The sequence below is a fragment of the Acomys russatus genome, chromosome 24 (genome assembly GCF_903995435.1).
Source record: "Acomys russatus chromosome 24, mAcoRus1.1, whole genome shotgun sequence".
NCBI classification, from domain to species: Eukaryota; Metazoa; Chordata; class Mammalia; order Rodentia; family Muridae; genus Acomys; species Acomys russatus.
This window is the reverse complement of record NC_067160.1, coordinates 10,549,859-10,568,511: the sequence shown is the minus strand read 5'-3', so window position 1 is coordinate 10,568,511 and position 18,653 is coordinate 10,549,859. Positions and strand designations below refer to the sequence as shown.

Sequence of the window (18,653 nt, the reverse complement as noted above, 5' to 3'; positions counted from 1 at the left end):
GTCCCATGACCATATGCAAGATTATTCCAAGTGCACTACATTTTAATGTTATTGCTGCAGTTACAACAGACACCAGCTATCAATTAAGATAATGTTTTATTTACTTTATATATCAAGGAAAAAGCCATTTGGTTAAAATTATCTACTATATCTCAATTATATTATAATAGGATACCAGCTAATATCTTTTGGGATAAAATCTGGAATAAATCAGTTTAGTTAATAATCTTGATGGCTTTAAGATGAAATAACGCTTTGTTCTGAAATTTAAATACTTCATATTTTTAGTCTGTTTGGGAACTAATAATAGAAAGGCACAGCATGTTCTAAAACAGTGGAGTTCTGTTTGCTCTAAAGCAAAGAACAAAGCCTGAATGCAGGTCAGTGACCTTCCAAAGCAGATAGCGCTAAACAGTGCGTGCTTTGCTATATTGCTGAGAGGATGCTATGAGTAGCTTTTACAGTCACATTTAGTTCATTATGTATTTTACTGTCTTCTTAATGGTCACTTCCCTGCTTTGGCAACAAGAATATTCATAATAACAACAAAAATAAAATAATAGAATGTACTATTATCCTTTTAGCTGGAACTGGGTATTGCCATAAATAAGATATTTAGGTAACAAAATCTTTGCCTTATTGTTTAACTTTCTAAATTTATAAAGACAAGAAATTATCATATAATATCTGGCATTCTGATACATGTATACTAAATTTTATTAAGGTAAATAGGCTTTAAATATTTTATGGAAATATATATTTTATATACATTAAATACAATTGAATTTAAATAAGCATCTAAAATAATTTCATATTACAGTTTTAACATTTTCTTGATGGCTAATTGCTTTATGATCTAAAATACTGATACTTTTTGCATTCCTTCCTTCCTTCCTTCCTTCCTTCCTTCCTTCCTTCATTCACTATGAATTTACTGAGTGTCACTATATTCCAAGAAGTGTGAAAAGCAATAGAGATAGAACCATGAAGAAAATATAAAAAAATTCCTGTCATAATGAAATTCATATCATAGTCAACATATGCCATGATGTAAATGTATTCCCAAATTGGATGTGTTGGAAATTTGTCATTCGTGTTACAGTGTTGGTAAGTAGGACTTTGGGAGATGGATGGGTCCTGAGGGCCCCACCTTGGTTCATGAATGAAGGGATTCGTGGCTTACCAAAAGGGAAGCTAGGCTGCAGAGCAGCTCTCTGGAGTGTTTTCTCTGTCTTGCCACATGATGCTCTCTGCCATGTTGTGATGAAGCCAGAAGCCCAACACACACACACACACAAACACACACACACACACACACACACACACACACACGGTATTGAGCAGCTGTCATCACGCCCTTGGGTTTCTCAACCTCTACAGCATGAACTAAGTAAACCTCTATTGTTTATAAATTACACAGTCTCAGGTATTTTATTACAGAGACAGAAATAAATGGAAAAAGTATGCAAGACATTTGCCTCTACAACAAACAGGCCCTGACTGCTGTGGTTTAGATTGCTTTCCTCCTTCCTGGGACAGGGGGGAGCAATTACCTCTTGATAGCACTGCCTCTCGTTTTGATCTGGGGTACCACTTTAAGACTTTTCCTTAAGTGCCTGTCTAATGTAACAACTCATTGCATGCCTGTTGTATGTACCTAGGTCTCCTGGGGAATTCTATCCCTGTACTCAGTGTCTCTCTTTGTCCTCTTTAGTGGTTCCTGTGATTCAATTCTAATATGACTCTATCAGGACTGAAGGTCTCTGTGTCACTCTTTCCCAAGGAGAATAAAATGGATCTATCTGCAAATGGGCCCCCTAGAAGAACAGCAAACAATATCATATACTAATATTACAGTATGTGATATCTCTTATGCTTGCAGTAGTGTTTCCTGATAATTCTCAAAACTTTAAAACAGAATTTTGAAATGCAAACACCAAAGCTTTTCTAAAGGGAGAAAAAAATCAGTTTCCCAACCTTCTTATGCTTTTGCTTTTTCCTGAAGTCCTGGGGATCAAACTCAAGGCCTTGAACATGCCAGGCAAACATTATACCACTGGGCTATACCCCGAAGGGGGGGGGGGTCACCTTGAGCAGCGGGGAGGTGTGTGGTTAAGAACTCCAGTTGTGGGGCAGATCGTCATACCTCTTAAACTTGCTACTGGCTGTACTGGTCACTTAGCATCTCCTCAGTTTACTCATCTGGAGAATAGTGTGCATAGCCCTTCCCAGGGCCATGAGGTTGAGATAAACCAATACCGCGAGCCTTGTAGTGTGCCTGGCACACAGGAAGCCCGGGGTGAACGTTAGCTACTGTGATCCCAATTTCTTCATTTAGTTTTGTATATAAATGAGACAACAAAGCCCTAAACCTTTTAAGCGGATAGTAAGAAATAAAACCAATACCCAAGTCAGGTGTTCAGATTCTCACCCAATTATATAGACCCCTCCCCTCTGGTGCCCTGTATCTGCACGCTTAACACATGGAAAGACATACCGACTCAAGTAAACCACACAGCGGCTTCTCCATTGTGAGATCCTTCTACCTCTCCACAGTGAAGGACTGCAGGCCACTGTGCCCAGGACTGTGGCCCAGACTCCCAGTGAGAAGTTTAGCTTCATTCATGTGCTAGCCACAGACCCGCTCCCTTCCTCACCTTAAACTTGTCCACTTCAGCCTTGGAACACGTGGCGTGGTACGACAGCACCTGGTGCGGAAGAAGACAGGACATCAGTAACGGGCAAGGCAGGACCATCTCAATTCCTCCTCCCTTGAAAACGGGCTTTGCTCATATACGTCACCTCAACAGTGGGACTCAGCATCTAACAAAAGATGTCTATGGATTGTCTGTGACACAGACTGAAGGCTGACTGCACTACACCGGTATTTGTCAAAGGAACACGGTGCAGGTCAAGAGAATGTGAACACCTCTCTTGAGAAATGCTCTGTATCTATCTATCTATCTATCTATCTATCTATCTATCTATCTATCTATCCATCTATCTATCCATCTACACATCTGTTTTTATAAATCATCTATTTATCTATTTATCTATTTATCTATCTACACATCTGTTTTTCTAAATCATCTACCTATCATCTATCTATTATCTATCTATCTACCTATCTATCATCTATCTATCTATTTTTCTGTCATCTATCTACATACCTACCTATTATCTGTCTGTCTGTCTGTCTGTCTGTCTACTATTGACATGTAGGCACCTGACACTGATCTTAGTGAAACAGGAGTGAAGGTGCTGGGGCTGTCTCTTTCCTTTTTTTCCCCTCTGTGGGATTCAGCTGTGATGCCTGGAGCTGTACTCAACTTTAGTGTCAGGGAGGTCACAACCACAGATGTTCTGGACAGTAGAGCAGGCAAAGAAAGAGCACCCTGGCCCGGGCTGCCTTGCCCCAGGCTCCTTGTTTTATGGGACAAGTAAGTACATGAATGTTTAAGGTAGCTAGTACTAGTACATTTTCAGGCAAACACACATATGTACCACACACCTATCTAGAGCATCTGCATTTTACCTGTTAGTTGCTACCAAACACAAGCCTTGGGACATACTACATCTTTCTGCACTTACCAACAACCTTGGAGAATCACAGTTTGCCTCTGAACTTCCCAAGCCTAATTAGCCTCAGCACCCTGCTTTAGATGGCACAGCGATGTCACAATCTGCCAGCCTAGTAAGCCATTGGCCAAGAACTTTTGAGAAAAGCCAGTGCGGAGTGCACAGCCTTCATGCTGTGAAAGCTCACAGCAGCGGAGACAGCGCCTCACAGTGGCTGAACACAGTCTGTGCAGCCACATTGCCCAAGCATCTTCACTACTCAGCTCTGTGAACTTGCTCAGGCTCTTTGGGTCTTCTTTATAAAGTGTCGTAACAGCAATGCTATAGAGCCACCTCTTGTTTAACAGAAGCCTGTTCTTGAGGATCAGAGGCTCCACCTGAAGACCTCAGCGGGGGCCGTTTTACATTATTTTCAACAGGAAAAAATTAGAATACACTGCAAAGCCTGTAATAACCTCTCAAAACTTAATTAGGGCACAGCAGAGTTCATAGGTGTGTTTGGAACAAGGAACACAGTGGCAGAATACAATAATGCTCAGAGGAAGCCTTGTAATGTTAATGGAAGCATAGACTCTGTCTCCTGCTGTGAGCAGTTTCTCACCAACTTCACTTCTTTCCCCAACAGCTTTCCCAATGCCCTTTCACTTTCAGAAGGGACTCACAAAAACATCATAATGTGAGATAAATAGCGTTTGTAAGGTTTGCTTATTAACAACAAAATGAGTTGCCACCGGAAAAAATGTTAATTGTAACAATATTACCTGGGGCGGATTTGTATTTCACAGAGTTCTTAGGAAAATTTAATGCAATAGTACCTGTCTGCTATCCTGCATACAATTAACTTATGCTGATTATATGAATAGTCAGTTAAAAGTCTGCCCCATATATATTTGTCTCAATATCATATATTATGATCTTTGTTGATTCAATAGTTTTTTAAAATAACATTTTGTTCTTTTGGTTCTGTTTTATTAAAGTAGTATCCAAGTTTATTGTTGTTTTATTTTATTTTTTTTCTTAGTGATTGCAAGTTCTTTTTGTATATTAAGTCCTTAAAATCTGCTATTAATTCCAAAAAACAGAGCCAAAACCAAAACTGCAGTTCAAATCTTTGCCACTAGATGGTGCTCAGCCAGGGTTTTAGCATGTGGCTAAGGCATGTTCCTACTTTCTTTAAATCAATTTTCCACTTCCTTTATTATTAAAAAAGAAAGAGAAAAACCTATTAACGACACTAAATTGAAACTATTTGAATCAGTGAAGCAAATAACTATTACAGACTAAGGCTCTCTGCTCACTTAAAATTAGTTTCATTTTTATTTATAATTGAGGTATAGGGATTTTTCTTTGTGTATTTTAGAGTCAAGTTCTGTAACAGATTCGCATATATATTCATAAGCATTGCTTACCAGTCTATAGTGTACCAGCACACTTTCGTTTTCTTGTTTTTAAGAGGAGGACTAGCTGTGCTGCCCTGACTATTCTGCCTCAGCCTCCCTTGTGAGTGCTGGAGCTCCAGTGGGATCTACCACCTCTGACTGAGAATCTTTCAGCCACCTTCTTGTGAAAGACCCAGGGCCGTGGGGATGAAGGGAAGGCATTCTCCCTCCCTGTTCTGCAGCTTCAAGCCCTCGTGGTAAACTGAGAAAATGTTGGCAAGTTGTCTATCCCATCACCCCCGACATATCCCTCCCTGCTAGCCATCCCCAGAGTAGACAAGACAGAGAAGCAAGTCACTCAAGACAAAGAAATCCTCAAGTTTTTTTTTGTTTGTTTGTTTGTTTTTTGGCTATTTAGTATGAAAAGACTTTGTAGAATTCATTCAGTAGGATTCTTTTTTTTTCCCCCCAGCGCTGTGTTGGTTTAAATGAAAGTGGCCCCCATAGGCTCATATGTTTGTTTGGTACCCAGTTGGTGGGCTGGTTAGGAGGGATTAGGAGGTATGGCACAGGGGGTGGTGGGCTTTGAGTTTCAAAAGCCCAAGCCATTCCCAGTTAGCACTTTCTCTGGGCCTTGTGTCTGTGTGTGAGATGTGAGCTCTCAGCGCCAGCTTCAGCACCTGCCTGCCTGCTGCCATCTTACCCACCATGATGATTATGGATTCTAACCCTCAGGAGCTATCAACCTCTATACACTTTTTTTTCTCTAAGTTGCCTTGGTCATGGTGTCTCCTCACAGCAATAGAAAATAACTAAGACAAATGCCATGGGCTGAGCCCAGGCCTTGCACGTGTTAGGTATACGAACACGGAACACTCCGTGAGTTGGGGAATCAGCCTTGTCCATCTCCGTATCACTGCAGCTTTTCATGTGCTGCCAAAGCAGCACTCAGAGGCATCTAGGAAGGGCAAGGCGATTTATTTCTCCAGTTGACTTTCTATGTTTGCTACATACAAAGGCCAGAGCAGCAGGAGCTAGTGACTTCTCAACCCTTTCATGTGTGACATTCTGACCAGAGGTTGATATACAGCACTGATCTGGCTATGCTCCTAGCTTCTTATTATAAAAACTGTGACCAAAATGGCAGACTCGCTATTTAAATCCTCTTTAGACTTTAAGTGTGTGTGTGTGTGTGTGTGTGTGTGTGTGTGTGTGTGTGTGTGTGTGATGTATGTGTTGGTCAGGGAACTACTTGTGGGAGTCGGTTCTCCCTTTCCATAATTTGAGTCTTGGGTCGCAAATTCATGTTATGAGGTTTGGCAGCGAGGGCCTGGATGCACTGAGCCATCTCTCCAGCCCTGCCTCGCTGCTTTAAAGCATCTTCATCTGCAGCTTCATCACCTGTGACCATGGCCACTGCTCCACCTTCACTGAGCTCACTGCTACCCTCCCCACTGCACTGGAACCCGGACTTGAACTACCAACATTTTATTAACAAATCCTCTGACAGATGCTCAGATTCTCTGTGTGGTGGTACCGGACCCAGAGGACCACACCTTCCTCCGTTCTTTAAGGCCCTTCGCTGGGCTTTCCTGGCCGCACATTGATTGGGTTTTCATCCTATTTCTCTGGTCCTTCTGTTGCCTTCTTTCTTGGCTTTCCTCGCTCACTTGAAACACAGTAGTTTTCCAGGGCTGTTGTCTGTTTTAATGATACTACATCCCCCCACCCCAGCTTTCGACGATGTGTCTGTGCTGGCAACTTCTGAGTTTAGTGTAAACCTGTCTTTGCACACTCACATTTGCAATAACCACCGTTGTGAGTTTCTGCTTGGCTGACTCACTGGCGGCTCAGACTTCTTAACATGCCTCAACACACGTGTTGGTTTTTCCACACATACTAGACAGAATAACACTCTACAACTCCAACTCTCAAGACATTCATGCCCAGCGTACAAGACATCCCTGGCGTCTGGGTGTGTGTGTTATTAGGTAGAAAATCGAAGTTGTCCACAGAGAGAATTGTGAGGAGAATGTAACCTTGCCTTAGTCAGGGCCCAAGGTGAAGACAGTCTCGGGATGCTTGAGCCCACTGAGACTTTATCTCTACAAACTGATAAAGATCAGAGATAGACTCAGAGGAAGAGAAAAGACAAAAGAAGAAAGGGGCCAGCGGTGGGGCGGGGTATTGTATTGCCAAAAGGATCATTGATTAGGAGGAGGAAGCTGGGAGGAGGGAGGGAGGGAGGGAGAGACAGGCGGGGGGGGGGGGGGGGGGAGAGATAGATAGATAGATAGATAGATAGATAGAGAGAGAGAGAGAGAGAGAGAGGGCACATTGGGGAACCTGTGAGAGAAATCGGAGGTTCCGGGCCATGGCAAGGGGAGTTGGAGGATTTGACAGCTGCAGCAAGCTTGGTGGAGACGGAAGGTGCAGCTTCCAGTCTGCTGGACTCCTGAGAATTACGCCAGGGGAATTGCCCCATGGAACTGATACCCAGAAGGTTTCATTCTTGTTCTCCCTAATCTCCTTTCCCTCCTATTTAGAGTAGTTGGGTTGTAAGGGAGGTACATGCTTTTAATAAATCCCTAATAAAGTAGAGTCATTAAGGAATCAGAGCCAACAAGGAATTTATATTGATAAGCGATTCTGTGCATTTAGTGCATCTGCACAGTCCTCGCAAGTGTAAGAAGGGAGGGAGGAAGAGGCAGTGTGAGATTTGACCAGCAGCGAAGGTTAGGAGATGAGCCACAGCATGGAGGCAAAAAGCCCATTGACAAGACCGTGAAATCAAAGATTAGTATCAGTTTTGGTCACCAGCGCGTATCACCTGCTATCAGGAGTATGCTTCAAAGTTAACTGCCACTTAGTATATTTGATATGTTGACATATAAAATAGAAGGTCCTTTTGAAAGAGAAGAATCTCTGTCTCCCATATGCCCCCTGGCTTCCTTTATCAGCAGGTTGAGTTGGGCCTGTGTCCTTAAGGGAATTAACAATAGATACCACGTATGACCATAAACTAAGCAGTGCGGGTAAGAGTACCAGAGTAGGTAAATACAGAGATGACTGGTTAAAACTGTACTCCAGAGCAGCAATAAATGCTTACACAACTTGAGAAATACTACAGTGATTCACCACTGATCTAAAGCTGAAATCTACCTACTACCCTGTGTCACACGGTAAGCCCACTTTCTCCTGACTCGAGTCAACAAGAGTAAAAACAAACCTACAGACAATGCTGAGCTATATTCCAAGACACGCGCTTTTTTTTTCCCCTTTCACCCATCCCCACATCCCCCAGCGACATTGCCTTCAGAATGTTTAATTTGGATGTTTACCAAATGCTTGGAGTCTGGAATATTTTCCACAGTGCTTCTGCTATGAGCTGGATTGTGTCTTTCATTCCGCCAAGTTCGCACCCGGAATCCCTAGGCCTCAGAACGTGACCATATTTGGAGACGGGATATGTAAGTGGGTAGTTACGGTAAAATGAGGTCACGTGAGTGCACCCTGTCAGATGGGAGCCGTCTGCTTATAAGAAAAGGACCTTTGCCAGGCGGTGGTGGTGCCCACCTTTAATTCCAGCACCTTTTTAATTCCAGGATCTCTGTGAGTTCAAGGCCAGTCTGGTTTACAATGCTAGTCCAGGACAGCCAAGCCTACACAGAGAAACCCTGTCTTAAAAAAACAATGGGGGGGCGGGGAGAAAAGAAAAAGAAAGACAGAAAGAAAGAAAGAAATGAAGGAAGGAAGGAAGGAAGGAACCTTTGCATAGAAGAAAGATCACGAAGCCTTCAGAGTGGGACAGGCTTACTCAGATGAGACAGACAACATATTGGGGATACCGCAGAGGAGGTTAAAAGTTTGCAATAAACGGAGGCAAACATCTGTCCCACATCCAAAAGTCAACATCTCAGGTTATTCTCTCCAGAAATAGCTCCCCAAGAAGGCTGTATGCTCTATGTAACTCCTCTTCTATATGTTTAGGATTCATTGAGCTGTTAGGATTAACAACGACAAAGGGTAAGGCAAGACACCAGAGGGCAGCTAGCTCATCTGAAAAGCTGATACTGAGGAATGGAGGAGACAGTGTCGACGCTGCTAACAGCTGATTCTTTAGCAACAAGCTGCTGGTTGAAGAACAGAAGCTCACGTTCTAGCCACTACTCCCATTCACTGACACTTTGCAATGAGAAATGGTTTTAATAAAATTAATTCCAATAAAAGTTAAGCACATTTGAATCCTCAGAAGGGACACTTGAAAACACATTGTAAAACCCAGAGAAATAGCAATGGGCTCACACATTCATAGACTTTGAGGATGAGAGAAGTAATATATATATATATATATATATATATATATATATATATATATATATATATATATGTACACATATTCATATATTATTAGTGTATATATAATATATATTATATACATATATAAAGTTAATCTTTGAACTAGGAATTTTCTGTTACTATTAAAGACCTGTCTCTGCAACAAAGAGAGGAAGGAAGGAAGGAAGGAAGGAAGGAAGGAAGAAAAGGGCCTTAGGACATGGGACACAGACAGCACATAGAGTCAGGAATGGCCATGTGCTGAGAAGATAACCATCAGTAAGTCAAATGGAAAGGTCACAGAAGAGACCAAACCACCAGTATCTTGAACTTGACCTTAAAAATTAAGAAATATGGAATTAATTTCCAGTGTTAGAGCCATCCAGACTGTGGTATTTTGTTATATTACCACAGTCCTCAAAAATGAAAAGAACTACATAACCTCATTAACCTAACATCTGCAGCAAAATTGCAGGAAAGGAACAGAAGTAATTTCTGATTACTTCAAGGCCAGCCAATCTCCAAAAAAAATAAATAAATAAATAAATAAATAATAAAAATCAACCTTCTTTTATACATGAATAAAATTATACAGTATAGCTTGATGACTAAAAACCAAGCGAATTCCTGTAGTTTAGAAACGGAATTTAACAAAACATAAAAAATACACACTGTAACTATTATTTTTAAGCTAAAGGATCCTTCTATATTACCAAGCTATATTAATTTTATTTTATTTTTTAATATGCATTTATTTATTTATTATGTATACAGTGTTCTACTTGCATGTGTGCCTGCATGTGAGAAGAGGGCACCAGATCTCATTATAGATGGTTATAAGCCACCATGTGGTTGCTGGGAATTGAACTCAGGACCTCTGGAAGCGCAGACAGTGCCCTTAACCTCTGAGCCATCTCACCAGCCCTATATTAATTTTATAATCTACAGAGTTTCCCAAGCTTCTTACTGCATGGCAAGGATCGAGGTGTGGCACACATTTTGGACAATAATATGTTTGATCAGGTTAAAAAGGTTCATTAAATTTGTCTTAATAGTTTGGAAGAAAAAAAATTGCAAAATGTAATAGTAATCTCTACACTGTCTTCCTCTGTGAGAAATGTTGATAGGTTGTAAGGGGTTGGCCATAATATACACAGTAGTTAATTTTTTTGACAGCTAAATAAAATCTGTATAAAGCTTACATAGGAAAGTAAACAGCTGAACCCTGGGACGCTTGAGCTAACATTAAACTTTCACAAGGAAATTTTCTATCCCAGATGGATTTATCTTTTGTGGCACTGTTAATTTACAAAGCATTTTGACGTTGAAACTAGTGACTCGGTTTGTTGATGAGCTCTGACTTGCGCATTCTTTACAGTTTCCCAAATAAATCACTATTGGCAAACTCCTGCCACTTATAATTAACTTTTGGATTGAACTAGCTCCTAGCAAAACAAAAAAGGCAAGATAAAGCCATTATCAGGCCCAAGGAAGGCAGAAGAAAACAGTCATGCTTTTTGTGTCGAGTTTGCACAGCAGGAAAAAGGACAATTAATTCTACTTCAAGAGAAGTGCAGTGAACGGAGGAGCTACAAAACTGGACGAATGTGCCAAGGTTTGCCCTCTGCCAGCATGACGTTCAAGTTGTAAGCCAAACGCTTCCAGGAACCTAACATGGCGGAGGGCAGAGCCCTTGTCCCAGCTGTTTTCAATGTTAATTGGGTAGCCAGCCATTTGCTCCTGAAATGAAAAACAAACTACTGCAGAGTGCTAATGTGAAGAACCGCCTCACAGAGTGGAGGAACGAAGGCCCCATGAGGACCCGGACTGACTGTGTCCCTCGGAAAGGGGCTACATGACTATTTACTGATAAGTTGTTGGCTCTGGTGGCAAAATAGCTCTTGGTGACAGATGAAATGGAAAGGATTCTGATTTTTTGCTAAGCTGATTTGGAGCAAAATCCCAAATAATTTCTATTGAGGACCTCCGAAATAAAAAAGTTTGCCATCACCAGTGATCCTCTAGGTGACAATGTTGCTGGAGAGAAGCCGACTTACTTGGAATGACCTGGCAGACGTGTTATGTAGCTGTGCGAAAATCCATACCCCTAGATTTCTTTAAAACCAAGTTGATGACAGCATTTAAAACATGGTGACTGGACGGCCACATTGAGAGTGATCTGTTTCCATTTGGTTACTACTTTCCAAATGTTTGTCTTTTTTTTTTTTTTTTTTTTTTATCTATGGAGTTGAACTTTTTCCCCCTTAAGGCAGGATTTCTCTGTTGTAACAGCCCTGGCTGTCCTGGACTCACTTTGTAGACCAGGCTGGCCTCGAACTCACAGAGATCCACCTGCCTCTGCCTCCCAAGTGCTGGGATTATTAAGGCGTTGCATCACCATGCCCAGTGGAGTTTGAACTTTTAAAAACTTAAAGTACAATAAAATATATCTGCTTAATCTGGGATAATAAGCAAAATGTTTATCTAATATGTAGGTGACTTTGGGATCAGCTGCTTTTAGCCCTGGGGAGAAGGGTCACACGTGAAGCTCATAGCAACACATATTTATCATGCACCTTCTATAACTACCTCTCTGTGGTAAGCGTGTTGGGCATCTTGTTTGACATCCTGGTTCTGGTGGTTTGAATGAGAGTTGCCCAACACGGTCTTAGGGATTTAGATTCCTGGTCCTCAGTAGATGCTGTGGTTTAGGAAGGTTTGGGAGGTACAGCCTTGCTGCAGGAAGTGGGTCACTGGGGGTGGCTTTGAGATTAAATGCCTCAAGTCATTCCCAATTAGCTCTCTCCACTTCTGCTGGCCATTCACAGTGTGAGCTCTCAGCTTCCAGTTGCTGCCACCGTGCCCACTGCTCGTTATGCTGCCTCCATTTGCCATCATAGACTCTGCTCTTCTAGAACAGTAACCAGGATAAAAATTCTCTTCCGTAAATTGCTTGGTTGTGGTATTTATTACAGCAACAGAGAAGTAACTAATACACAGTGAACACATTTCATGTGGGGCCTTCAACTTACTTGATGGCTCACTGTTGTAGGAAGCAAACTCAAGATTTAATTTAGCTAACCTTTCATTACCTAGATTAAAAATGCAATATTAAAGACTACACTCCAAATCTCAATCTAAGTTTTGTTTGTTTTGTTTTGTTTTTTTTTGAGACAGGGTTTCTCTGTGTATCCCTGGCTGTCTTGGACTTGCATTGTAGGCCAGGCTGGACTCGAACTCACAGAGATCCGCCTGCCTCTGCCTCCCTGAGTGCTGGGATTACAGGTGTGCGCTACTGCGCCTGGCTCTATCTGAGTTTTAAAATAAGCCCTGAAAATGGATCCCTGATTAGTACCCATGGGTTTATGCATAACTGGTGCTCTCTGTTTGTCCCCAAGTCACTAAACACCAGCACCCGTACGCTTCCCACCAGTGACAACGCTGCAGCTTCAACCAGCGTATTTCATGCGGCAGATTAGGAAGGCTACCTGTCAAAGGCAGGGCCTCTGTGCCTCTTTCTTCATTCAGGAAAAAGGTTGTGATGGCTTTACTAATACTGCCATATACACAGTGCTGCACTGAAAGTTGTCCTGGGCCCAGTACATGAGATCTAGAAGCTTTCATTTTCTGGTTCTTGAAATGGTCCCTCTGATAGCCATGAACCACAGTGTAGGAAATCCATTCACCCTGTGGGAGAACTCCAGTCACACGGAGAAACCTAGAGGTTGAAGCACCAAGTGTGGGGGGTGGGGTGGGAGAGAGAAGAGAGAGAAGAGAGAGAGAGAGAGAGAGAGAGAGAGAGAGAGAGAGAGAGAGAAGTCCAAAGCCCCACAAAGCCCTACAAATGTGTGAGTGAGGAAGCCATCTTGAAATGGAACCGCAGCCTATCACTCCTGACCCCCTTGCTGGTACTGTAGGGATAATGCAGTGATCTACTCATCCTAGCTCCCTAGAAGACTTGACCTCTAAGATTATGGGCAAATAACACTTTTATATGCTTAGATGCATAAAGTTTTGGTTAGTGATTAAAGTGGCATAAAGAAACAGAACTGGGTTAAACTTCTGGCATTGGGTGTCTTTATACAAGGGAGGGGATAACAATCAGGATGTGATCTGAATAAATTATAATGAATTAAAAATTTAAAAATCTAGGTGAGGTTGGCCTTAAACCTTAAAACACAGAGATGCAAAGCCTCTATGAAAACGTGTGGAAACGTTTGCCCTGTTCAAGTCTCACCCTCGCCTTTAAGATCTTTCATATTCTGTCTTATATAACCAGCCTCCTGAGTGGGAAGTCCAGGCCTCTCCTCGGGCTCCACAGAGCCACCCACATCAAGCACGTGTAAGATCAGCAAATATAAAGGCTTCTTTTTTTTCTCTCTTCTTCTTCCCTCCTTCCCTCCCTCCCTTCCTCTCCTCTCTCACTTTTCTTTCTTCCATGCCTTCTCAGTCTTTACCCTCACCACTTGATGCGGTTTTATTGGAAAGATGAATTGAGTTTCATCCAAACAAAGAAGCAAATATGTGCAAATAGGATATCAGCTACACCAGCCTCCAAACACTGACCCTTCCACACATGGGGTGTCCCCCACCCTTCCACACATGGGGTGTCCCCCACCCTTCCACCATGGGGTGTCCCCCACTCTTCCACACATGGGGTGTCCCCCACCCTTCCACCATGGGGTGTCCCCCACCCTCCCACCCATGGAGTGTCCCTTGCCCTTCTACCCTCAGGGTGTCCCCCACCCTTCCACTCATGGGGTGTCTTCCACCCTCCCACCCATGGGGTGTCCCCCACCCTCCCACCCATGGGGTATCTAACTCACCTCCCATTCATGCTGTATCTCAACAACCTTTCTACCCATGGGGCATTTCCACAACCCTTCCACCCAGGGGATATCTGTTGGAGGTTGGTCTGTTGCTATGTATTCTTATGCTAATTTCTGGCCCCCAAGTACTGGTTACCCCAGATGAGCACATTGTCCTGTACATCAAGTGATACTGTGTAACTTCCCTCCCCAGTTATCCCTGATTGGCTAATAAAATTGCTCACAGCCTGGCTGAGCAAAAGAGAGGCAGGCAGAGTTCAGGTTCCCAGGCATGGCGTTGGAGAAGGACCATGAGGAAGAGAGAGGAAGGAGGAAGAAGGGACCAGGTTGCCATGGGTTAGTGTGAACCAGGAACATGAAGCCAACAGCAGCTTACTCTGAGGACTGGCCTGATGAATCAGGAAGAGCCCAAGTCGAACATGTGCAAGTATTTAATGGGGTTTTTGAATGGGAAATAGACAACAAGGAAGCTTAGAGGGTTAATATCTGCCCAGCACCAGTGCATGAGGGCTTATCAAAAGTCTAAGAGGTTTCTGTGTCTTTTATTTATAAAACAGTAGGCTAAAGAATAATTGCCACTATATTAATAACAAACTTTAATTAATATTAATAGACTAGTTAGTTCCACAGCAGGATCCCACTGACTCTTCACCTATGGGGCAGCTCACTGGCCATTAATCCATGCACTTAGCCCCTCTTTACATTTCTGGCTTCTCTCCAATGTAATCTCATTTTCCTTTTCTCCTTGATCCTTACATTTTGAATGTAAAATCACAAAACTCCCTACATTTCTCATAAAGAACCGTTTCTAACATCCTCTGACTGATGGATGTGGTCAGTGTCTATTCTCTTAGAGATTATAATCTCTATTCTGTTATAGATTATAATCTCTATTCTCTTATAGATTGTAAGAGAGTAGATACTGTCTATGTTCCAAGACAGCTTGTCAAGGGTTTTCCCATTGAAATATTCCCATGGAATTCCAGGGCCTCTGGTTTCCTCACTTTGTTATATTTTACAAGCTTCCCTGTGCGCCTTAACTTACTCATTGCTCAGTGGGTCACAAGCTCTAGAATATACCAGATAGTCCCTGATTCAGTTGCTCTGAGTGGGGCCTGAGAACTTACATGTCTAACAAGTTCCCAGATAAAACTGATGCTTCTAGTTTTGGGGAAAATTCTTTGAAAACTACTGGTTAAAGCGCTTATGCATTTTCTATGTTAAAATGGCCTCAATTTGCTCTACCAGAGGCAACAGATTGAATGTCAGACTATGAACAGGCAAGAAAAAGACAAATGTTGACTACATCTTCTCCAGGCCCCAGGATGATCTGAATGGCTTCATTCATGAGGGCTGTAAATGCTTCTTTAGTTATTTTAATAACTATACTTTTTTTTGTATCTGGATTTCCTTTCCTTTCCTAACTCTATTGAAAATGGAGATTAAAAATAAAAACAAAACAAAACACTGTGGAATCTTTTTCGGTGACTATTCCTATAAAGCCCCTTGAGTTACAAAAGCAATCTGATTGACGCGCTACTCCAAACGTGCAGCCATGCGAGTGACCTCACTGTATTTCTGAGCAGAGGTATCAGACTTGATCTTTGAGTTGCCATTGACTTGTAATATGAGTTCATTGTCTCCTTGTCAACGATGGGGTCAGAAGTAGCACTTAATTGTGTTTAGGTAGAATAATTCTCTAATGAATTACCAGCAAAAAAAAAAAAAAAAAAAAAAAATCAAAGCAGGCCATTTCCTTCCAGTTAGCAAGCTTTGTTTTCCTAATCATCACCACGTAGGACGGCAGCATTGGGAAACAGAATAACCTGGCCTCTGGCTTCATTACCCTTACTCACCAGCCTTAGAGCCTTATGAGCCAATTTCTTAGCTCAAGGTACAGTTTCATGAATAAAAGGGAGGAGACACCTTCCCTTTCCAATTACAGTCATCATTGTGCTGTGGAGCATGGCGGCATGCAGGGATGTGCTGGAGAGGAGCTGAGGGCTACTTCTGGATCCGCAGGCAGCAAGAGACACTGAGCTCGGCATGGGCTTTTGAAACCTCAAAGGCCACCCAAGTGACATACTTCTTCTGACAAGGCCACACCTCTTAATCTTTTAAAATAATGCCACTGTCTGGTGACTAAGCATTCGAACATATGAACCCATGGGGCCATTATTATACAAACCACTACAAAGAGCAAGTTACAAGTCCCTTCCGCTCCAGTCATGGAGGAAAAGTCATCCTACCAGGGGCCCTGAAAAAAAGAGGGATCAGAACCACTTGCTGGTGAGACAGAAGGGTTACCATGGAGGGTAGGAAAAATGAAGAGCAATTTAGAATTGTGGGAGGGATTGTGTCTAAAACCAGAGAAAATGACCCCAGTACATAAATTCTACTATATGGATTTTGTGGTTTATTTGATGTATTTATTACTGATTACTTTTTTTAAAATAAAGATTGTGTTTGGTGGATAAGATATCCAAGTGATTTATAGTGTGTGTATAGCAGCTATTGTTTACACTTAACATATATGGTGCATATGACATTTGATTATTAGATACTAGTGTATTGATTATCACATTCCAATGCTCGTGTGATAGGATGGGTAAGTATTGGCTTATTTTGTTACATAACTGTCAGGAAACGTCTATTCAATTCAGTCATTTAAATGTCATTGGGATGAAAGAGGCGGCCATTTTCTTTGGAAAAAGTTTCACGTGGTAATGGTTTTTCTATTTTTCCAAGTTCCTACTCGTCTGTCACAGAGGATCTCAACCATGAACATTGAAATTAAAGAGGCCTTTGTGATTGATGGTGTGATTCAACGCAGTGCTCTACACATGCATATTGCATTACAATTTATACGTGTTTTAAAATAAGTGTTCCATTCCCACTCTAGTACTTCTTAGGTTCTGTTTTAAAGCGAGGTTGTTTTTCTTAATCATGAAAGTTATTAAATGTATTAATGTCTCACGAATGCTTTTCTAATGAACTCCTTGCTTGCTTGTTTGTTATGAGGAGCAGAGAACACAGCATTCTTTTGGACTAATTGAGCAAACTTGGATTGATTATTGCTGTTTCTAAAATAACATGCACCAAGGTTTTCCAAACCTAAAATTTATTTATCTGAAATTAATTCGCCTAATTTCATTTAATACCATATTTCTGAATAACCAAGTATTGAGTATGTACTTATATTTTTTATATGTATCACCCATAGAGCTTTTTTTTTTTCATAATCAAAAGGGTTACTGGAGTGGTTTATCATTTTAGAGAGACACACTGCTTACAGAAGAGCACCATGGAACACGGGTGTTTATGTGGACCTACTGGGACATCCCTCTAGGCCAGTGGGTCTCAGCCTTCCTAACACATACAAGTCCTCATGTTGGGGTGACCCCCAATTATACGATTATTTTTGTTGCTACCTCATAACTGTACTTTTGCTACTGTTATGAATCATAATCAAAACATCTGCGTTTTCTGATGGTCTTAGGTGAGCCCTGTGAAGGGATCACTCAGTCCTCAGAAGGGTCTCGACCAACAGGTGGAGATTCGCTGCTCCAGAGTAAAAGGGGCAAAGAGAGGATAGATTGGCCATTTTAGGTTGAATATGAAACATTCTCCCAAAGCCTTGGGTATTGAAGACCTGGTTCCCTGCCAGTCGTGTGACTTGGGAAAGTGTCGGAAACTTCATGTGTGTGTGTAGGTGTTACAGGAAGGACGTGTGGCTATCCGGGGAGAGTGTGGGAGTGCAAGTGCAAAGGTCCTGTGACAGGCACGTGCCTAGCTTCCTCGGGGACAAATGAAGAGGCCAGTGAGACAGAGAAAGGAAGAGGGAGTGAGAGAAGATTGGAGAAGAGCACGCCGCTTTTGGAAAGCACTGTAATGTGACTTTTAGTTAGTACAACTGTAGACAGGGATCATTTCCTCAGTCAGGTCTGTCTCCATTTCCCTCCTATGCGAAGCAATGATGAAACCTCCTCCTCAATCTCTGCACAGGTCAGGGCTGATGTCAGCTGCAGAGTCGGAGGAGGTGGACCCAATCAGGATATGATCTCTTGTCTGCCATAGCCCAAAAGAAACATTTGCTATTTGTCAATGCTCTCTCTCTCTCTCTCTCTCTCTCTCCCTCTCCTCGCCTCATCTCCTCTCCCCTCTCCTCTCTCCTCCTCTCCTCTCTCTCTCTCCTCTCTCTCTCTCTCTCCCTCTCTCTCTCTCTCTCGCTCTCTTCTCTCTTCCTCTCTCTCTCTTCTCTCTCGTCTTTCTCTCTTTTGTTTTGTGGTTGGATCTAATGGGGTCAAACCTATCTGTATGGTTAATAAAGAATTGCTTCCTAATGGCTACACTTGAAACAAATGCATTAAAGTAGAGGCATTGGGAACTTATATTTGCTCATCACTTGGTAGCATACAGGACGGGGCATGGGCTGGAACAGAGATGGACATTGCCCTAGACCGAAGTCCTGAGCTACCACTATTTTCTTTCCTCCCAAGAATAGAGTAGTAGTTGAGGTGAAGGTCAC

General features: G+C 42.2%; 1 protein-coding gene across 1 annotated transcript in view; it reads right to left on the bottom strand.

Moving 5' to 3' along the window:
* The window catches only part of Pde11a (phosphodiesterase 11A), a 223,530-nt gene that overhangs the window by 121,818 nt on the left and 83,059 nt on the right, over positions 1 to 18,653 (bottom strand). The window contains exon 8 of the mRNA XM_051167077.1: positions 2,658 to 2,708. Coding sequence (XP_051023034.1) covers positions 2,658 to 2,708 — 51 coding nt within the window. The remainder of the gene's footprint in view (positions 1 to 2,657; positions 2,709 to 18,653) is intronic.